Genomic DNA, 17,947 nt, shown 5'->3' with positions numbered 1-17,947 from the left:
GTTCCTCGCCTTCTCGCTGAGCGCGGGGTGGGGCTGGAGAGGGGGTAGAGTGAGGGAAGAGGGCTGGTTTCGTGTCGTGAGCCTAAGCATCCTGTTAGCGTAGCCCAAATCCAAGAGTTGCAATGATAGCAGAGCGGGTGGGTCTGTGCTGGTGTCTTAGTGCAGGTGCTGTGGAGCATGGAGGGCAGAGGAGTGCCTTGTCTCCATCTGACAGTAGTGACATGGGGATATAGGTGATTTGAGCTTACGGTGCTCAATTATACGAGATTGACAATGTAACTGCTGCTCTCCAAGATCTAGGCTGTGGTTTTTCTTTTGTTTTTCTTTTTTTTCTTTTTTTTTTTGACTGCTAAAATCTAGCAGCTAAATTCTATTTTAAGCCCAAATTATATGAATGCTGCAATGTGAAAAGTTACAAAGTTGTTCTTGCACTAAAAGCAGCTGTTTGTGTCGGCTTGGTGGCTTTTCAGGACCCAAACAGCCGCTTCAGTATTGTATTTTTCAGTTTCGTGTTAATTGAGTTAATCTTCAGTATTGCACGTACTTGTTTGGTCAAGACTATTTCATTCCCTTCTAGGATATCTAAGTTATTTGGAAGAATACTGTGATAGAAAAATTAATTATCTTCAAGTAAATAAGTAAGATGCACCTGACTGTCTGCCTGTGACTATGGAGAATCAGATATTGTTTGACATAAGATCAGCTACAGATGATGGATTTCTAACTGAAATATTAAATCAAAATGTTCCTGATAGTTCTGAAAACTTCAGTCTGGAAACCACAGTAATTAATAATCCTGTTGAAGAAGGATTATCGTCCAGTCAAGGCAATCAGTTATACACTATAAATGTGGGAGAGGCTTTGTTGGATCACTTCGAGTATCCTCTTTCCACTGAAAATCAGAATACAATAGCAAAAGTTGAAATATATCCACACGGAAACAATAGCTGTGACAATGAAGATCTTGAAAAATACAAAGGATTAAATCTTGAAGAAGCTGATTATACGCATTCACCTTACCTGCCTTCAGATGGTGACCATTTCCTTTCTTCTGTAGTGACACAGCATAAAAATTGCAGTGTTCCAACTTCAAGTGTTTTCTCTTCAGAAGGAGCAGTCAATCAAAATGTTGGAGCCATACCTGTAAGATGCATAAAATAAGTATTTTTGTGTATGCTTCTTTGTAATTTATGTGTAGAAGATCACCACATTAAAACTTGAGATGGGATCCATGTAATCTTTGAAGTAATGTCATAAATCTTGTGCTAGAATGAACTTAGTAGTGTGCACAGAAATCAAATTTGTTTCCTTGTGCTTTAAATAACATGCAGTGAACGTACAGTTCTGTTTGCTGTTCTTTTTTGCCTGTATTTGGCAGCACTATTTTTAAATGGCTGCGTATTTTGCTTATTGAGAAAAAAAGTTACCGTGCAGTACCTGCTTCAGTTTTATATATTACTGTTGATATTAGCAACCATCTGATAGTTGTACAAAATAGAAACATAGAATAATAGAATGGCCTGGGTTGAAAAGGACCACAATGACCATCCAGTTCCAACCCCCTGCTATGTGCAGCATCACCAACCACCAGACCAGGCTGCCCAGAGCCACATCCAGCCTGGCCTTGAATGCCTCCAGGGATGGGGCATCCACAGCCTCCTTGGACAACCTGTTCCAGCGTGTCACCACCCTCTGTGTGAAGAACTTCCTCCTAATACCCAAAGTAAACCTTTCCTGTCATAATTTTAAACCATTCCACCCTCTTGTTTTTATGCACCCTTCAAATGTCGTAAAGCCACAGTGAGGTCTCCCGAGAGCCTTCTCCATTACGTTAACTTTTGTTCTTTAGTTCTACAGCTGACGTGCTTGTCATCTTAGTGTAGTCTGAATGTGTTTGAAATTAATTTATTTGCATTGGTAAACTGTGACCTATGTTGTTAAATATCTGTAGAGGAAGTAGTTTTGTAAGTGGTATGCTTTGAAGGTAACATCATCTATATTGAATTAATTACTGCCTATAAAGATGTGCAGCATTAAACTTTTAGTGATGGTCAGGGGACCAAATCCATCTGCTTAATGTGGACTATTCATATTTAGAATATTAGATGTGCTTGTACCTTTCTTTATGGTTGTAGAATATCTTCTGCAGAAATCACCTAATTCAGCTTGTGCTCCGTAGGCAGCTTCTGGGGGAATACTGTGTGTCCTCTGGGAAGCTATTTTGAAATAACTAAGTATACCAGTTGATGTTTCTTTCCAGTGTAAATATTTTAACAAACGTTGCTACGCTAAGGTTCAGAAATTCAAAAAGGCATTAAAACTCACCAAAAATTAACAAAAATCACTTGGTTGAGAATGGGTCTAATGCTTGTTTCTTGCAGTATCCCACCAAGGTGCCAGACTGAAAATCGGGTGGCAGCAGTAGAGCATTTCCCAGTGCCATTTCATCTGAAAATGCTTGAAGTCTACCTTGACATTAACCTTACGTGTTTTAGCTTGCTTTCTGATTTCAGGTTAAGGTTTATGGAGATCTTTTGCTTCAGAGATTCTTTAAATGCATGTCCAATATTATCAGTAGTTCTTTAATAATCAAACTTCATTTTTTGGAACTATAAGTTTCAAATCTCTCAAGAATATATATGATTAGGGTGTAATAGTTCCTTTCTTCAAAGTCAAGCTGCAGGTAACGAAAATGTGTTTGGCTCACTTCTTCTACACAATGGTCTAAAAATGAAATTTAGAATCTCTTGACCATCTCTTTTCCTGTTATCCTTACAGTTTGCCACACTGAATCAGTTTCCTTCATCTGCTATGTTTCCTGAAATTATTAGAACAAAATTATAATCATGCTATGAATACTAATTTTACTGAATTAAAGCCAATTGGCTGTTTCTATACTGCTTGCTTATCCCCCTGAACTACTGTCAGTAGTAAGCAGAGAAAGCAGGGACCAGAGATGGAAAGACATTTGTCCAGTTTGCACAATCTCAGTTCAAATTTGAAACTACAGAATAGTTGGTTTCTGTTTGTTCCATTTCTGTTCATTTACTTTATCATGGAAAATTGAAATGTAGGTGTTAGGTATGATGCTCTTATAGTTACAAAAGTGTTAGATCTAAAGCATAACTGCAAACTCAACAGAAAAAGGAGAAGTAATAGTCACTTGTCAGTAGTATCTGGTAATGCTGGTTATTCTGCAGCACTTATGTGCTTAATTATAATTAAGAAATGCAAATAATTTTCAACTTAAAGATGACTATAAATCAGTTTCTGTTTATCTCTGTTTGTTTTTTCATTATTATTATTTTTAAAGGAGATGTGTAATATATAAAGTAGTTATAAAACATTCTTTTCTTCAGGTGATCAGATCATTAATACCTCCAGCTGAAGATGAGAATAACTGTATTTATTATGATCAGTTTAAAGGAATACAAAACAGTCCTATGCAGTCAAAAAATTTGCCAGATTGCTTTAATGGTAAGTGCCACAGGTGTCTGAGTGGGATTATTTATTTGTTTGGGTTTTTTTTGTTGTTGTTTCATTACTTTATTTTAACTCCTCTTACAGGGTTAGAAAAGGGGATGAATGTCTGAATAAAATAATTTCTGGATTTGGAAAGTTGCAGCATGAGCTCCTTCTAATAACGGTCATAGAGCTAAGAATGTCTGAAAGGAGAAAGTTTTGAAACAGATCAATGTTTGTTCATGTGTGTTCTTGTTGCTTCAGCCACAAAGTTCAGGCTTACTTTGGATTTTCCCTTGTTCTTTATAATGCCTTAAGTCTCCCAGCTGTCCTTTGTATGATAGCAGTACGGTTTTCCAGTGGAAGCTGACGTACACATCAGCCTCGCTAACATAATGTCATTGCTAAATGACTTCTACCAGACGGTCACGATAAACCTTTTAGAGGCATCAAACACACATGGAAGCCTGTTTTTTTAAAGTCTGCTACAAGAGAATATTAAATATTGTAAGACTGTAACCCTGTAGTGACATCAAAATCTTCTTGATACTGTGAGTGAGCTCCTGACCTTAAAACCAAGCAAAAGCAAACAGATGTCTTAATAAACAAAACTTTCTTTTTTTCTTGTACAAGAATGCTCCAGTGGTGTCTACAGCTTGCCTCAGACTAGTGCTTCTGTCTATGATGAAATAGTAAGTATGCATTTGATTTCTAAATTCATGGTATATGCCTGGAATTCAATGAAGATTTTCAGGAGTGCCTGTTAAGGTATAACACTTGTTTTTTTCAGGCCGAAGTAAGAGATGCAATTAGAAATGTTACTGAGAATCACGAAGATGGAGCAATTTTTCAGAGTTCAAATATTGACGAGTCTAACTGCGAGTTATTAGCACTGCATGGTGTGGCAGAGGAATCTGGATATTTACACAGAAATTATTCCAGCCCCCTGGTAATTTATGTCTGGTAATTGATGGAAGAATTATATGCTAAGCAAATGTTAACTTGCTTGTACCATGCATGCACCAAAATCCCACTTAGTAAGTTTTGTGTCAAGACTGATTAGACAGTGCTTTTCTCATATGCAGGCACTAATTTTTATTTAGACAAAGTGCTGTTTTACCTATAAAATGTTTTTTTTTCTATTTGAAAGCTACATACAGTAATATGAAGATAATTTCACAAAGCAACAGTCTTCTTTTACAGTCACATCTGAATAAATGACATGAAATACTGAAGTGAAATGGGATTTGTTCTGGGTAGGGAACTGAATGCTAGGCCAGCATAGTAGAAAACTAGCTAGAATATGTTATGCTAAACCTCATACAAGAGTTTAGAGAACCAGGAGTGCATCTCACCATAGGTTGAAGAGCTACAGGATCACAGATTCTTCCAAAACCAAGCAAATTGAAAGGGTCAAAAGGCAGACACCTTTGTGCACAATGATCCATTTGTCTGAGAGACTTTGGTGTGTGATGGTGCAGCTTTATGAAGCGTGCTACTCTTACAAAACCTGTTCTGTCTGTATGCTTAGAGTTACAGTTTCTTAGATGGGAGGCTATCATTATCTACTTCTTCCAGATGATCTGCCAACTGGAAGGAGGTACTCAAATATTCTGTATAAAGGATTGTGGCACACAGGATCTAAAAACAATCCATCTCATTCCACAGTATGAAGACCAACGTAATTATCTTCAATCTGGTAAAATCAAAGTTAAAGTTATCTCTAGCATGTCAGATAGCAGAGCGTAGTTAACTTGCAAGCGCAGGTGTTTAATTTCTTAATCAGCTGTGAGCAGAGGTGAGATGAAGCCAGTATAGCTTTCACAAGTTACTGTTTTACTTTCTTTTGTAATAATTAAAAAAAATCTAGGCATTTAAATGTTGTGAAACTGATGTAATGGACGTGTTGAATGTAATTATAATTTTTAATATACAGACCAACTTCTTTTACGAAAAGGCATGGCAAAAAGCGCTTGCCTACAGTTGGTTGCATTTACCCTAGTATACCACGAGGTGGCACTGTTTCACTATAAATGAGGAGCATCCTTGAGGGCTGTTTGGGTATCCTTCGGCCTTGGGATTCTAAATGTCCCACAAATGTTTCTGTCATTCAGTGAACTTGAAATTCCATCCGTTTTTAAAGAAGGTGGCTTCTGAGATCTCAAAGTTCATTGTTTAGCTATTCAGATATTTAGTGGGACAATACATTTTCATCTTAGGGGCAACACTACTTAATGGAGGTTTAAGTTTACTTAAATGTTTCTTTACCCAAACATAGCTTCCACAGAAACATAAACATTACTTCTTCACTTATCAGTATCTTCTGATTTCAGTGGTGTGTGTCAATCTCATTGCAAAAACAAAGCCTTTCATTAGTGGGCACCATACATGCACTGTTTGTGGTATCAGTAGATGCTGAGTGTTTGAATCTCAGCAGATGCCCTAGTTATAGAGCATGTTTATTTATATTTATCGGAAGAATAAACCAGGTACATTCAAATTAAAGAAAATATGCCCATAGAAACCATTCAAGCTCTCATTAATTTGCTGCAACATTAGGAAAGAAAAATCTGAGGAGAGCACTGACTTTTTGTTTGTTTTAATTTTTATTTGCCCAGGCTTTATTTCATTTTACTGATCTTCCCAGTAAGTAAAAGGCGTGGGTCCAGAAGTTGTATCTAAAAGTTTCTTTAAACCTAGATTAATCCTGTTATCTCAGTAAGACAATGGAGTAATGCTTACTTTTTTCTACATAGCTTAAGGTACTGATTTCCTTAAATGCAATGCCCCACTGGGGCTTGCACAAAACTCTATTCTTACAGCCATGGATTTCTTCATAGATTTTTAGTTGTTGTTTCTTTGTGTTTTTTTTGTTTGTTTGTTTTTTGTTTTTTAATAGGCTAAATACCTCCTTTCCAGATACTCTGACAGAATTTTGGAAATTCATAAAAGAAGAGCTCAGGATAAACATCTGTTTTAATCATTTTTCATATCAAAATATTATAAGTCTATGCTGTTTCTAAATAAATGTACTTGATGTCATAGAGTAAAAGCATCTGTCCACATTCTTAGCTAAAAAATTGGTGAAGAGTTGAGTTCTTCTGTAAAGGAGTCTTTATATTGTCAGTTTTCCTTTTCTTATTGAGAAAAACTTTTCTGAAGAACAAACTTCTAGGTCCTTCTTTGATACAATTGTGGAGTAAGTTTGCTCTCCACGCTAAATTGAGTAGATAGTGCAAAAAGACACTGTCGGGAAATATTGTAGATTAGTGTTTTTATTGTTTATTAATACAAAAAGTCAAAACTATCTATTTGCTGTATGCTTAATTGAGAAAGTTGAATGCATAAATTAAATTTTATACACTGTGAGCAGTCAGTTAAATGTCATCTTTTCAGATGTGGGCAGCCCTGTAACAGCTGTACTGGGGCAGCTTTTGCCTGTTTCAGGTAATCTGGATTCAAACAAACAAGAGGTAAAGTAGCTTTATTTTTGTCATGTACAAAACAGAGTATAAACTTTCCTTTTCTTAAAAATAGGTTCTTGTGTCTAATGTCAGGAGGTAACAATTGTATGCATTTTCTAAATACATTTTAGCTAGTTTAGACAGGTTAGCTTTACAATCCTGTGTGCTTCCTGTGTACAAACTCTCCGATTTGAGAATTTTCTGTAAATAATAACAGAATTTAAAAGTGCAATTCCAATTTTTCAGACTTGAATTTGATATTTATATAAATTACATTATTTCTGAGAACTATTCTATAACTCTATTGAGAGGTGAAGGAAAATACATTGACTTTAACCAGAATGAGAATGTTTTCTTCCAGTAGGATTCCTTACACTGTATTTGTTGACTAGGACTTAATAGTCAGTAAGTCTTTATAATTTTCTCAATTATTATTTGCTAATGAAGTGATAGAACTATATTTCAATTTATTTTTAAAAATGAAAACAGAAGACTAAACATCTTTGTAGATGTTTGATTTTTCTTGTCACTTCCAATAGAACTGGTAGCAAAAATCATTGCAAATGTTTACCTGTTAACTTCTGATTTGTGTTAAATGAATGTAATGTCAGTACAAACACAGCAGATGGTTTGTGGGTAACAGCCACCCTCGTAAAAGAGGAAATTAAAAACCCAAGGGCCAGATGGAGCAATGAACTATAGAGTCTTTCATCACTAAAAGTAGAGTGCTGACAAATTGGTGCCTAAACATTCTAGAGATGTAGACAGGATTGCACTTCTCTCTCTGATTTTATCCCCAGCCTGTTGTTGCTTAGATTTCTTCTCTTGCTTTAAATATATTAATTTTCTTCTTCCTTATTGGCAGCTAGATTGATAACTAGTTAAAGTAGTTATTATTTACAAGGACTCACAGCACTTCCTTCTACCTGTTTTACTAGGCTATTTTATCATAGAATGGCCTGGGTTGAAAAGGACCACAATGATCATCTAGTTCCAACCCCTTGCTATGTGCAGCATCACCAACCAGCAGATCAGGCTGCCCAGAGCCACATCCAGCCTGGCCTTGAATGCCTGCAGGGATGGGGCATCCACAGCCTCCTTGGGCAACCTGTTCCAGCGTGTCACCACCCTCTGTGTGAAAAACTTCCTCCTAATATCTAACCTAAACCTCACCTGTCTCATTTTAAAACGATTCCCCCTTGTCCCATCACTATCCATCCTCGTAAACAGCTGTTTCCCCCTCCTGTTTATACTCTCCCTTCAAGTACTGGATGGCCACAATGAAATCTCCCTGGAGCCCTCTCTTCTCCAAGATAAACAAGCCCAGTTCCCTCAACCTTTCCTCATAGGAGAGGTGCTCCTGCCCTCTGGTCATTTTAGTGGCCCTCCTCTGGACCCTCTCTGAAGAGAAAATAGATCTGCATTTTGTTTTGATGGCCTGTAAGCTAATATGTTTTGTTTTATTTGTTTAGTCTTCAACCAATTAAATGCCATATTGCAGCTGAACGTAATGTACATCATCAAGTCACTGGCCAGTTTTTGTTGATTACTGCAATTAAAAGCAACTGAACTTAGAATTAGCAGTACACTGAATACTGCAGCACCAAGAACTGGTGGCTGTTCTTGATACTTTACACTGGGAGAAACGGGTATCCTGATGTACTGAGCAGTTTCAAAGAGAAATGCATGCAGTTTTCACAGCCTTATGCTTCCATGAGTTTTATCGCTTTATGTGGCAAACAAAGCATCCTCAGAACATTTTCCTTGTGTTATTTTTTTTTTTAATTCACAGTAGTCTACTTCTAAAATTTAATATAAGCAAGCTATATATATTTTATCTTGAACAGTTTGAACATGAATACTTAAAATCAGTAGCTAGCACTTCCACTTTCCAACCAGAATCGAATCTGCAAGTGAAAATGACTTCAGCTGGGTAAGATGCTTGCAACATTTAGTCCATTATGAACTTTAAATTTTATACTCGCAAAGACTCTTAGACATTTTGTGTAATATAGCTGCTTCTCATGCAATTTTGTAAGTGATTTGTGTACATATCATGGTAGCCATTATTCCATTTACTGGTGGTCAAGGCTTCCAGGGTTTCTTAGGATCAATGCAACTGTGCTGTAAATGTGTCCGAAAAACATTTAATTTTCTGAGTTAATTGATATGTTTTAAAATATAATTAACATGTGTTTAGCTCGTATTTCTAACACTAATGGGATTCTTTTAATAAACCTTAATTGCAGATGGTTTTTAAATGCAAGGCAGATGCGAGCCCGGTGTGACAGATGAGAGTGCTTTGCAGTTGCACTGCAGTTACTGGGTTCTGAGTGGTTGCTGGCCTGCCCCTAGTAATGACAACTGGTGGATCACAGGAGATTTTCTTCTCTTTCTGTCACTTGTTTTTTGACTCCACAATTGTGAAGATAGCACTGCAATTGGTGGGGGGGAGAATGTTGCAAAGTTTCAAAAGTATAGACCAATTTATGTTGTGTATTTTTTTTTTTTTTCTTATTTTCTTCCTCTTTCAATCTGTGTAGCCTACCTTTTGGTTCGGGGATTACAAAGTCTAAGAAACCATGTAACTGCACAAAATCTCAGTGTCTTAAATTGTGAGTAATAGCTTATCAACATTTAATAAATATCAATGGCAGTGTATATTTGAAAGAATATACTTACAATAAATGTATTCTAATGAACAAGCCATATGGGGCAAAAATTCTCATCTGATCTTTAGTTAAAGATCAACAGTTTATGTCAACTAGTATCACACAAATTCACAATTCAGGGTGTAGTTGTGGATGACTAACAATTAAAAACATGGAAAATATGAAGAGAACCTGGAAGACGTTGTTCTAGAAAATTATTTATAGAATGAAAATGCTGTATATTGATGTATCATTTCTCTATCTCACTTCTGTACAGCAATAATCTACATAATTATTATGGAGAATCTTATTACGTATTTACATGCATACATAAAATGCACACAGATTTGTACATGAGGATTAAAATTTGATTCAATTGTGGAGTGGGTGTTTTTAAAAAAATGTGAAAATGAACAAGTGAGAGAGAAGGTCTCCGAGTATATTTGGATAAGATTAAATAACAGAGGAGGGGTAGGAGCTATAAATTCTGCCATGAAGTAGAATAACATTTAAAACCAGTTACTCTTTTCATTTCTGAAGTTGTGTTTATATGTTGATTGTAGATACTGTGAATGCTTTGCCAGTGGTGACTTTTGCAACAACTGCAATTGCAATAATTGTTACAACAATCCACTTCATGAAACTGAACGATTTAAAGCCATTAAGGTAATAAATAAATAAATATAAAATACTGTATATATCAGTATCAGCTTTGTGTATGAAAAATACACTAGTATTGTTTTTTTCCTCTAGTTACAGCCTTTGAAATATGTTATTTTTATACAAAATATCACCAACTGCTGCTGCTATATTTTTTCTTACATAAAAAAAAATAACGTTTTTCTTTTTTAATCTACTTTTAAGGAGCCTCTGATACTTTTGATTATAGCTAGTGGTATATTAGTGGAATTATAATTTTCATTCTTGGAACAAAATGTGCAACTCCAAATTTAATTTCAGAAAATGTTTTCACTTGAAGGAAAATTTGTGTCCCAAAGTCAGAATTAGGTTGATGATGTTGGTTGATGAAAGACTCAACGTGAGCTGGCAATGTGCACTTGCAGCCCAGAAGGCCAACTGTATCCTGGGTCACATCAGAGAAGTGTGACCAGCAGGTTGAGGGTGGTGATTCTGCCCCTCTGCTCAGCTCTCATAAGACCCTACCTGGAGTATTGCTTCCGGTTCTGTGTCCTCCAACACAAGGACATGGAGCTGTTGGAACAGGTCCAGAGGATGTTCACGAAGATCATCAGAGACTGGAGCACCTCCCCTATGAGGGCAGGCTGAGAGAGGAGAGCTGGGGCTCTTCAGTCAGGGGAAGAGAAGTTCTGTTGGGCATTATATAGGACCTGAGGGGGCTTATAGGAAAGCTGGGAGGGACTTTTTAGAAGGGTGTGTAGTGACAGGACAAGGGGAAATGGTTTAAAGCTGAAAGAGGGTAGATTTAAACTAGATATTAGGAAGAAATTCTTTACTGTGAGGGTGGTGAGACACTGGAACAGGTTGTACAGAGATGTTGTGGATGCCCCCTCCCTGTAAGCATTCAAGGCCAGACTGGATAGGGCTGTGAGCAACCTGGTCCAGAGAGAGGCATCCCTGCTTATAGCAGGGGGCTGGAACTAGATGATCTTAAAGGTGCTTTTCAACCCAAACAATTCTATGATTCTATGAAATTATCATTTTCTGAATTATTATTTTAATTTGCAGATCCTTTGTAGTTGTCTGTGCTAGTCTTTCTGGTTGACTAAACAACAATGCAAAGCAAAGCTTGTGCTCATCACAACAGCACTGAACCCTTTACTTCTGAGAAGCAGTGAGACTCCACATTTGGAAACTGATTTTATTAGTGAAATACTGAACAGTATGGGGGCTAACTTTTGTAAGCTATCAAACTGCATACTCTGGGCAATTATTTATTTTATACTAATATATATCTGTTATGTAAGGTTTAAAGTGAAAATGAAACAACTCTAACTACTGATACTCTAAAATAAGGACATATTGGCTTTGTGTTTCTTGTGTACAGCTCTCCAGATCTCTTTTGTATCATTCACATCATCTCTGGACTGTACAAGAAGTTCATTTAATTAGAATTTTGCTGAATCCAACCAGGCAAAGCCACAGTAGTTTTTGGTATTGATATGCTACAACTGGGTTTTGAATTCAAATGCTCCTCAGCAGTTGAATTGGTGAGATTGTAGCAGTCCAAGCACTCCTTTCACTGCCGCGGGTAGCATCACGGTAGAGCGTGAGAGATCGTTTGTCCTTCAGAAAAGCGTATCAGTTTCTGTGCCTCTCCTTAATATTGTACATAAAGTACGTAGAATCTCTTTAGTCCGACTAACATGGCATGGCACAGTGAGATAGTAGGACCTGAAAAAAGCTACTGTCCAGTGGAATAGCCAGTGCTGATTTCTGAGTATCAGCTTTGTATTGGACTATTATATGGTTAATAACTCTGAGATGTCTATAGCTATATATGGATGGGTTCGTTTTTCTCTTTGTTTCTGGTGAAAGTAGTATCAACAAAGAGACAAAAACAGCCCCAAAAGAATAACAGATGGGTGGGTCATTTACAGAATCACAGAATCACAGAAACAGCAAGGTTGGAAAAGACCTACAAGATCATCCAGTCCAACCATCCACCTATCACCAATAGTACTCACTAAACCATGTCCCTCAACACAAAATCCAAACGTTCCTTGAACACCTCCAGGGTCGGTGACTCCACCAGTTCCCTGGGCAGCCCATTCCAGAGCCTGACCACTCTTTCAGAAAAGTAGTGTTTCCTAACGTCCAGCCTAAATCTCCCTGGCACAGCTTGAAGCCATTCCCTCTAGTCCTATCACCAGTTACATGAGAGAAGAGGTCAACCCCCAGCTCACTACAACCTCCTTTCAGGTAGTTATAGAGAGCAATAAGGTCTCTCTCTGAGCCTCCTCTCCTTCAGACTGAACAATCCCAGCTCCTTCAGCCGCTCCTCATAAGGCCTGTGCTCCAGACCCCTCACCATCTTTGTCGCCGTTCTTTGAACCCGTTCTAGGGCCTCAATGTCTTTCTTGCAGTGGGAAGCCCAAAACTGGACACAGTACTCAAGGTGCAGCCTCACCAGAGCTGAGTACAGAGGGAAATCACTTCCCTGTTCCTGTTGGCCACACTGTTTCTGATATAAGCCAGGATGCTGTTGGCTTTCTCGGCCACCTGGGCACACTCCTGGCTCATGTTCAGCCAAGCATCAATCAATACCCTCCGGCCCATTTCCTCTACACCGTCTTCCAGCCACTCTGCCCTAAGTCTGTAGCATTGCCTGGGGTTGTCGTGGCCAAAGTGCAGGACCCGGCATTTGGCCTTGTTGAACCTTGTCCCATTGGCTTTAGCTTAGCTATCCAGCCTGTCCAGATCTCTCTGTAGGGCCTCGCTACCCCCGGGCAGATCGACACTTCCAGCCAACTTGGTGTCATCTGCAAATTTACTGAGGGTGCACTCAATGCCCTCCTCTAGGTCATCAATAAAGATATTGAAGAGGACAGGCCCCAGCACTGACTCCTGGGGAACACCACTTGTGTCCAGTCACCAGCTGGATTTAGGATATTCCATAAAATCATGGTAGATCCCACTCAGCTCTGAATTCTGGAATCTTTGAATTTTTGCCTTCGCACTTTTTGGGAAACTTATGTATGTTCCTCTTATCACCAAGTGAAAATAAGAATTTCTTTGCTAAATACTGGGTGTCACTCAGATGCTATGAAACAGTCTTTGAATGTCTCTTAATGTAACACTTTTTGTTTTAGGTCTGCCTTGATAGAAACCCAGAAGCTTTTCTACCAAAGATTGGACAAAGCAAACTGGGAGATATTAAACCTCATCATAACAAAGGATGTAACTGCAAGCGTTCAGGATGTCTCAAGAATTATTGCGAGTGCTTTGAGGTGAGTCTGTTGGATTTTCCTGTCAGTGGTTGTCACATTAACATTCACTGTATTCTGTAAACAGTAGTCTTTAAAAAGAATTGTTCATCCCTTTGAATAGTTCATCATAAATTTTTTTTGAATGCAAGGGAAGCAGTCTCTCTCTTGCCATGTCTTCTCATGACTTCAAATAATTAATTCTAGCTGAAGTTGATCAGTTAAAATGTTCAGTATCATGAGCTCTCAGACAGTGCTGTGCTCCAGATGAAAAGAGGAATGTATTTCTGCCAACTCAGACAGTCTTTGCTCAAACCACAAATCTATGGGGGCATTGATTTGTCCAATATACAGAGCAAAGAGAATCGTCGTTCTCCAAAAAGGATTCCTGCAAGGATCAAACTTGCTTCCTTACGTTGATACTGATGGTCTCTCTCTGGGAGTATCCAAGACACGTGCATCTAAAATAAGTACTGGAGATTTAACTCTAGTTGTTGCTCAGCTTATTTTTGATTCAAGTTTTATACATTTTTATTCTAAGTATTCTATATTTGCCAGGCAAAGATTGTGTGTTCCTCTATTTGCAAATGCATTGGTTGCAAAAATTATGAAGAAAGTCCAGATAAAAAAACCCAGCTGACCACACTAAACTACATGGATATTGGAAATAATGATGAAAATAACCCATTTTTGACAACAACATTTGAAATTTCACCAAAATTGGAGAAAGACAGGTGAATATTTGGAAATGTAATAGATACTACATTGATCTGACTTCATTACTTTTTCAGTTAGCTGTTATTCATTTATTTCAACCTACTCAGGTTGGAAAAAGACCTTCAAGATCATTGAGTCCAACTGCAACATAACCATACTACCCTAACTCTAACAACCCTCTGCTGAAACATGTCCCTGAGCACCACATTCAAAAGGATTTTAATTTGTAATGGATTATTATTAATTAATGAATTTTTATTGCATTTATCTAACAAATGGTGACTAAAATGACAGACAGTTTATATAAAAGAAGTCACATAGTTTTTGCCCTCCTAAGTAAATAAAAAATATCTAAGGGGGAGGCTGTGGTTCCTATCGTTTAGGAATATAATGTGGAGAGTTCAGGGATATGAGTTCTGCTTAAAAAACAGGACTTATTTTTTGTACTGCTCACGTACTCAATTCTCTTCATTCCCTGCTTCCCATTTATTTCTTACAAAACTGCTCCTAGAGATATGTTAAAATGTTTGTGGATTTCATTTAATGAACATGTTTATACAGCTTCTCCTTCCATCTCTTCTTCCTTTGGCTCACTATTTGTCAATTTTATTTTGGCAGTTTGTTTGTAATGTTTTTCAAGAAGACCATACTATCCTAATATTATACTTATTAATGCAGTTGTATTTTTGGTTAGTTGTTTTTAGTCATTAATATTTTCTTTGCATTAACCACTGCCTTGAAATTCTTATGCAAATTCTGTTTTTTAAAAGCATTCTGATGATCTCTTTTGAAAATATTTGAATAATTTCTGCTGTGGGTAATATACTGATTGGATAGATGGTTCCAATAGAGTGAGTGTTGCTATTAATGTAGTGCAAGGAGTTATGGTGTTAATAACTGGTAGTTTCAAGAGTTTTTTTCAAAGATATGTTGCTAAGGTGCCATTCAGAGAACCCTTGAGAGTCTTGATTCTACTTCTTTTAACAGCAGTAATCTGATACAGTTAGTGCCTCCTAGATTCAGACTTTTTAGCTTATTTCTTTGTACATGATGTAGGATCTGACTGTTGCTTGCTTAACTAAAAAGCTGCTTATTGTATAACCTTTCCCTGCTACACTTACTGGTCAGCATTTGTAGAGATGAACTCTGGTGTGAGCACAGTCTTCCATGTGATTAATTAGATAAATTCAGAAGCAAACCATTGGAAGTAAAAGCTATTCAGTGTAAAACAGAGATTTCTACAGGGATGTGTCTCACTGAAACAGTGCAGCTAGTCTGAGTCAGCTCTGTGCATTCCAACTCTTGGATAAGAGGTTTGCAGTTTGTCTTTTAAATTATTTTCTGTATTTAAAATGCATATATTTTATACTAGTTTCTTTTTCCATGTCAGGGAACCAGCTGTACATATTTCTTTGGAAGATGTGAAAGCAACATGTGCTCGTCTTCTGGTGCAAGCTGAGGAGGCAGAAAAAGGAGGTTACTCTGTCTGTCTAGCTGAATGCATGATCATGGAGGAATTTGGGAGGTGTTTATCCCAGATCCTACATGTGCAATTAAAAGACTGAAAGTTGAATAATGTTCATTGTAATATAAAGTCAATGAGTGGTAATACTGATATATTGTCACTGTAAGATCTAAATGATCTTACCTTAAATTTTCATAGGACTAATTTCACTGACTTCAGCTGCATTCTTTCTGAATTATGCTGATGTAAGTGAAACTTGGGGTTTTCTGGGCCAACTGTTCAGTCTTTATGTAGACTCCAGTTTAAAGTAAGTTTAACTTAGAGTGACTTTGTTGAATGTTTATGTGAGTGGAGAGCCAATAAGCACTGAGAAAGAAGTTGCTATCTTAGTTTGGTTGTTATTGGTTGTGAAACAATTCAACTTCCAGTGATGGCAGGCAAATCTGCTGATTCAGCTTTGTGTCTTCTCTGATTTGGCAACTTATTTCTCTTATTGCAGTCATATTATCATCTAAATGTCTTGACAGATTATATAAAAATTAATGCTCTTTAGTTTTAGATGTTTTGTGCTTGTTTAATATTTGCTTGGATATTTTTGGCTTTTAAGCTTGAAAAAATAAAGATATTCTCCATGTGTGTTGATTCATAATTCTTGGTAGGATAGCAGATACGATTGCATGCTATTTAAAAATTTATTTAATAAGAGGTAGGGCTTTTTTAATGAGTGGTAGTTGATATATGAATGGGTTGGATTATACGTCTTTGTTTTTAACAACTGCTGCTGGGGATTGCTGAAGGTTGCTGGAGAAAATGGGTTCTCAAAGTGCTCCAAGTGGGACATGGTACCATCTCAACGTATCATTCCTTCCTTGAGCCTTCACTTCCAAAGACCTTTTCCTTTTATTTTGGAGTTAATATCTACATAATGGCATTGTCTTAAAATGTTTGTCCCCAGAGCGTCACTATGAGGTCACAAAGTCAGAAGAGCATGCACAGATGTTGAGTCAATAGACTCTAAATAAATAAGTGGAGAAATAAAATATATTTAAAGTGGGGGAGATGAGTGGTGGGGAAGGTAAGAAATTGTACAGCCAAATGTAAGAGGTAGAAGTGCAAGCTGGGGAGAGGTATAAATGTAGTGCAAATAGCAAATTAAGGAAAATGAGTTAGATAAGACTTGAGCTACAGCTTTCAGCAGCACCCTTAGGCAAGAACTGTCTCTGATTTTTCTTAATATATTTTTTAAAAAGAATGAGCAATCCCATGGGTTCATAACTCCATGAACTAATTATATTTTAACCCTGCAGATAAAAAAAGTCTAGATCTTTTTGAAACTGCCAATATTTTCAGCCTCAATGAAAATAGCAAGAAATCTTCCTTTTTTCTTCTTCTTCTTCTTCTTCTTTTTTTTTAATGGATAAAGTTGAGATTATTTTAATGGCTACAGCTGCAAACTTATTTAAAGCAAACATTCTCATCAAACATCTTTTTTCTATTTCAGTTTTTAACAATGGATATGTCAGAGTACTTCAAAGGCTTGGCAAACTATTGTCAAGATTTCCAGTGCAGGGGCTCGGGGGGGGTGGAGGGGGGAAGAGAGGAGGATGCAGTGCAGTGATAACTGAAGTTATGGTAAAGAATTTTATGGATTTTGATACATTGGCTAAAAAGTCCTGTGAACAGCAAAAATATGCAGCCTTGCTTTCCATTTTCATAAATGAATTTGAAAATAGTATTCAGAAGTGCAAGAAAAATAATATTTTGGTTTATTTGCAACTTCATTTTCAGCCAACATAAATATGCTATTTGCAAATTCTCAAGAGGAATGTTTAGAGTTGCAATCCGAGATCTGATCATGTCTCCTTACCAGACTTCTATAAGCCCTCCCTTACCAGAGAGAAATATCCCTTGCTTTGCACTCAGGTCTTATTCATGTCATTTCTTTTGGCTGTATGTGTACTTGTGATCAACTTTTTCAAGAATGAAGCACAGGAAGAGTGAAAAAAAAAAGATCTTTTTCATCAAAAATCTGACAAATACCTTGAGAACACACTTAGAATTGCAGCCACCATCATCAAACCAGACTGATGTTAGTTTTGTTGCTCTCTTTTTTATATGTTTTAATTAAAAAAAATAAAATAAAATAAGTTTGTTACTTATATGCATTAACCATATTACATTTATTTTATGAAGGCTACTCTGAAAGTAATTCTTCCTATTTTATTATATTGGCCCACAGTGTCAGAGATGGATGTTGGTGGTGTGGCTGTAGAGATTGAACCT

The 17,947-nt window shown here is 37.0% G+C and overlaps 1 protein-coding gene across 4 annotated transcripts; it reads left to right on the top strand.

Moving 5' to 3' along the window:
- Window positions 1-16,315, top strand: TESMIN (testis expressed metallothionein like protein). 4 transcript variants are annotated; one of them, XM_019615461.1, is made up of 13 exons: window positions 1-27; window positions 578-1,143; window positions 3,360-3,477; window positions 4,096-4,154; window positions 4,253-4,411; window positions 5,041-5,161; window positions 6,859-6,935; window positions 8,774-8,859; window positions 9,470-9,541; window positions 10,141-10,243; window positions 13,369-13,506; window positions 14,041-14,216; window positions 15,590-16,315. In XM_019615461.1, the coding sequence occupies exons 2-13, from the start codon at window positions 670-672 to the stop codon at window positions 15,762-15,764; spliced, it is 1,758 nt and encodes a 585-aa protein (XP_019471006.1). In that variant the 5' UTR covers window positions 1-27; window positions 578-669; the 3' UTR covers window positions 15,765-16,315. The 4 variants fall into 4 exon arrangements, with proteins under 4 accessions (XP_019471006.1, XP_010709477.1, XP_019471010.1 ...); XM_010711175.2 differs by having other exon boundaries at window positions 7-137; XM_019615465.2 differs by lacking the exon at window positions 14,041-14,216 and having other exon boundaries at window positions 7-137; window positions 15,590-15,708.
- The last annotated feature ends 1,632 nt before the right edge of the window (window positions 16,316-17,947 follow it).

The sequence above is a fragment of the Meleagris gallopavo genome, chromosome 5 (assembly GCF_000146605.3).
Source record: "Meleagris gallopavo isolate NT-WF06-2002-E0010 breed Aviagen turkey brand Nicholas breeding stock chromosome 5, Turkey_5.1, whole genome shotgun sequence".
NCBI lineage: Eukaryota > Metazoa > Chordata > Aves > Galliformes > Phasianidae > Meleagris > Meleagris gallopavo.
Note: the sequence above shows the minus strand (reverse complement) of the source record. Positions and strands in the feature narration are given on the sequence as shown.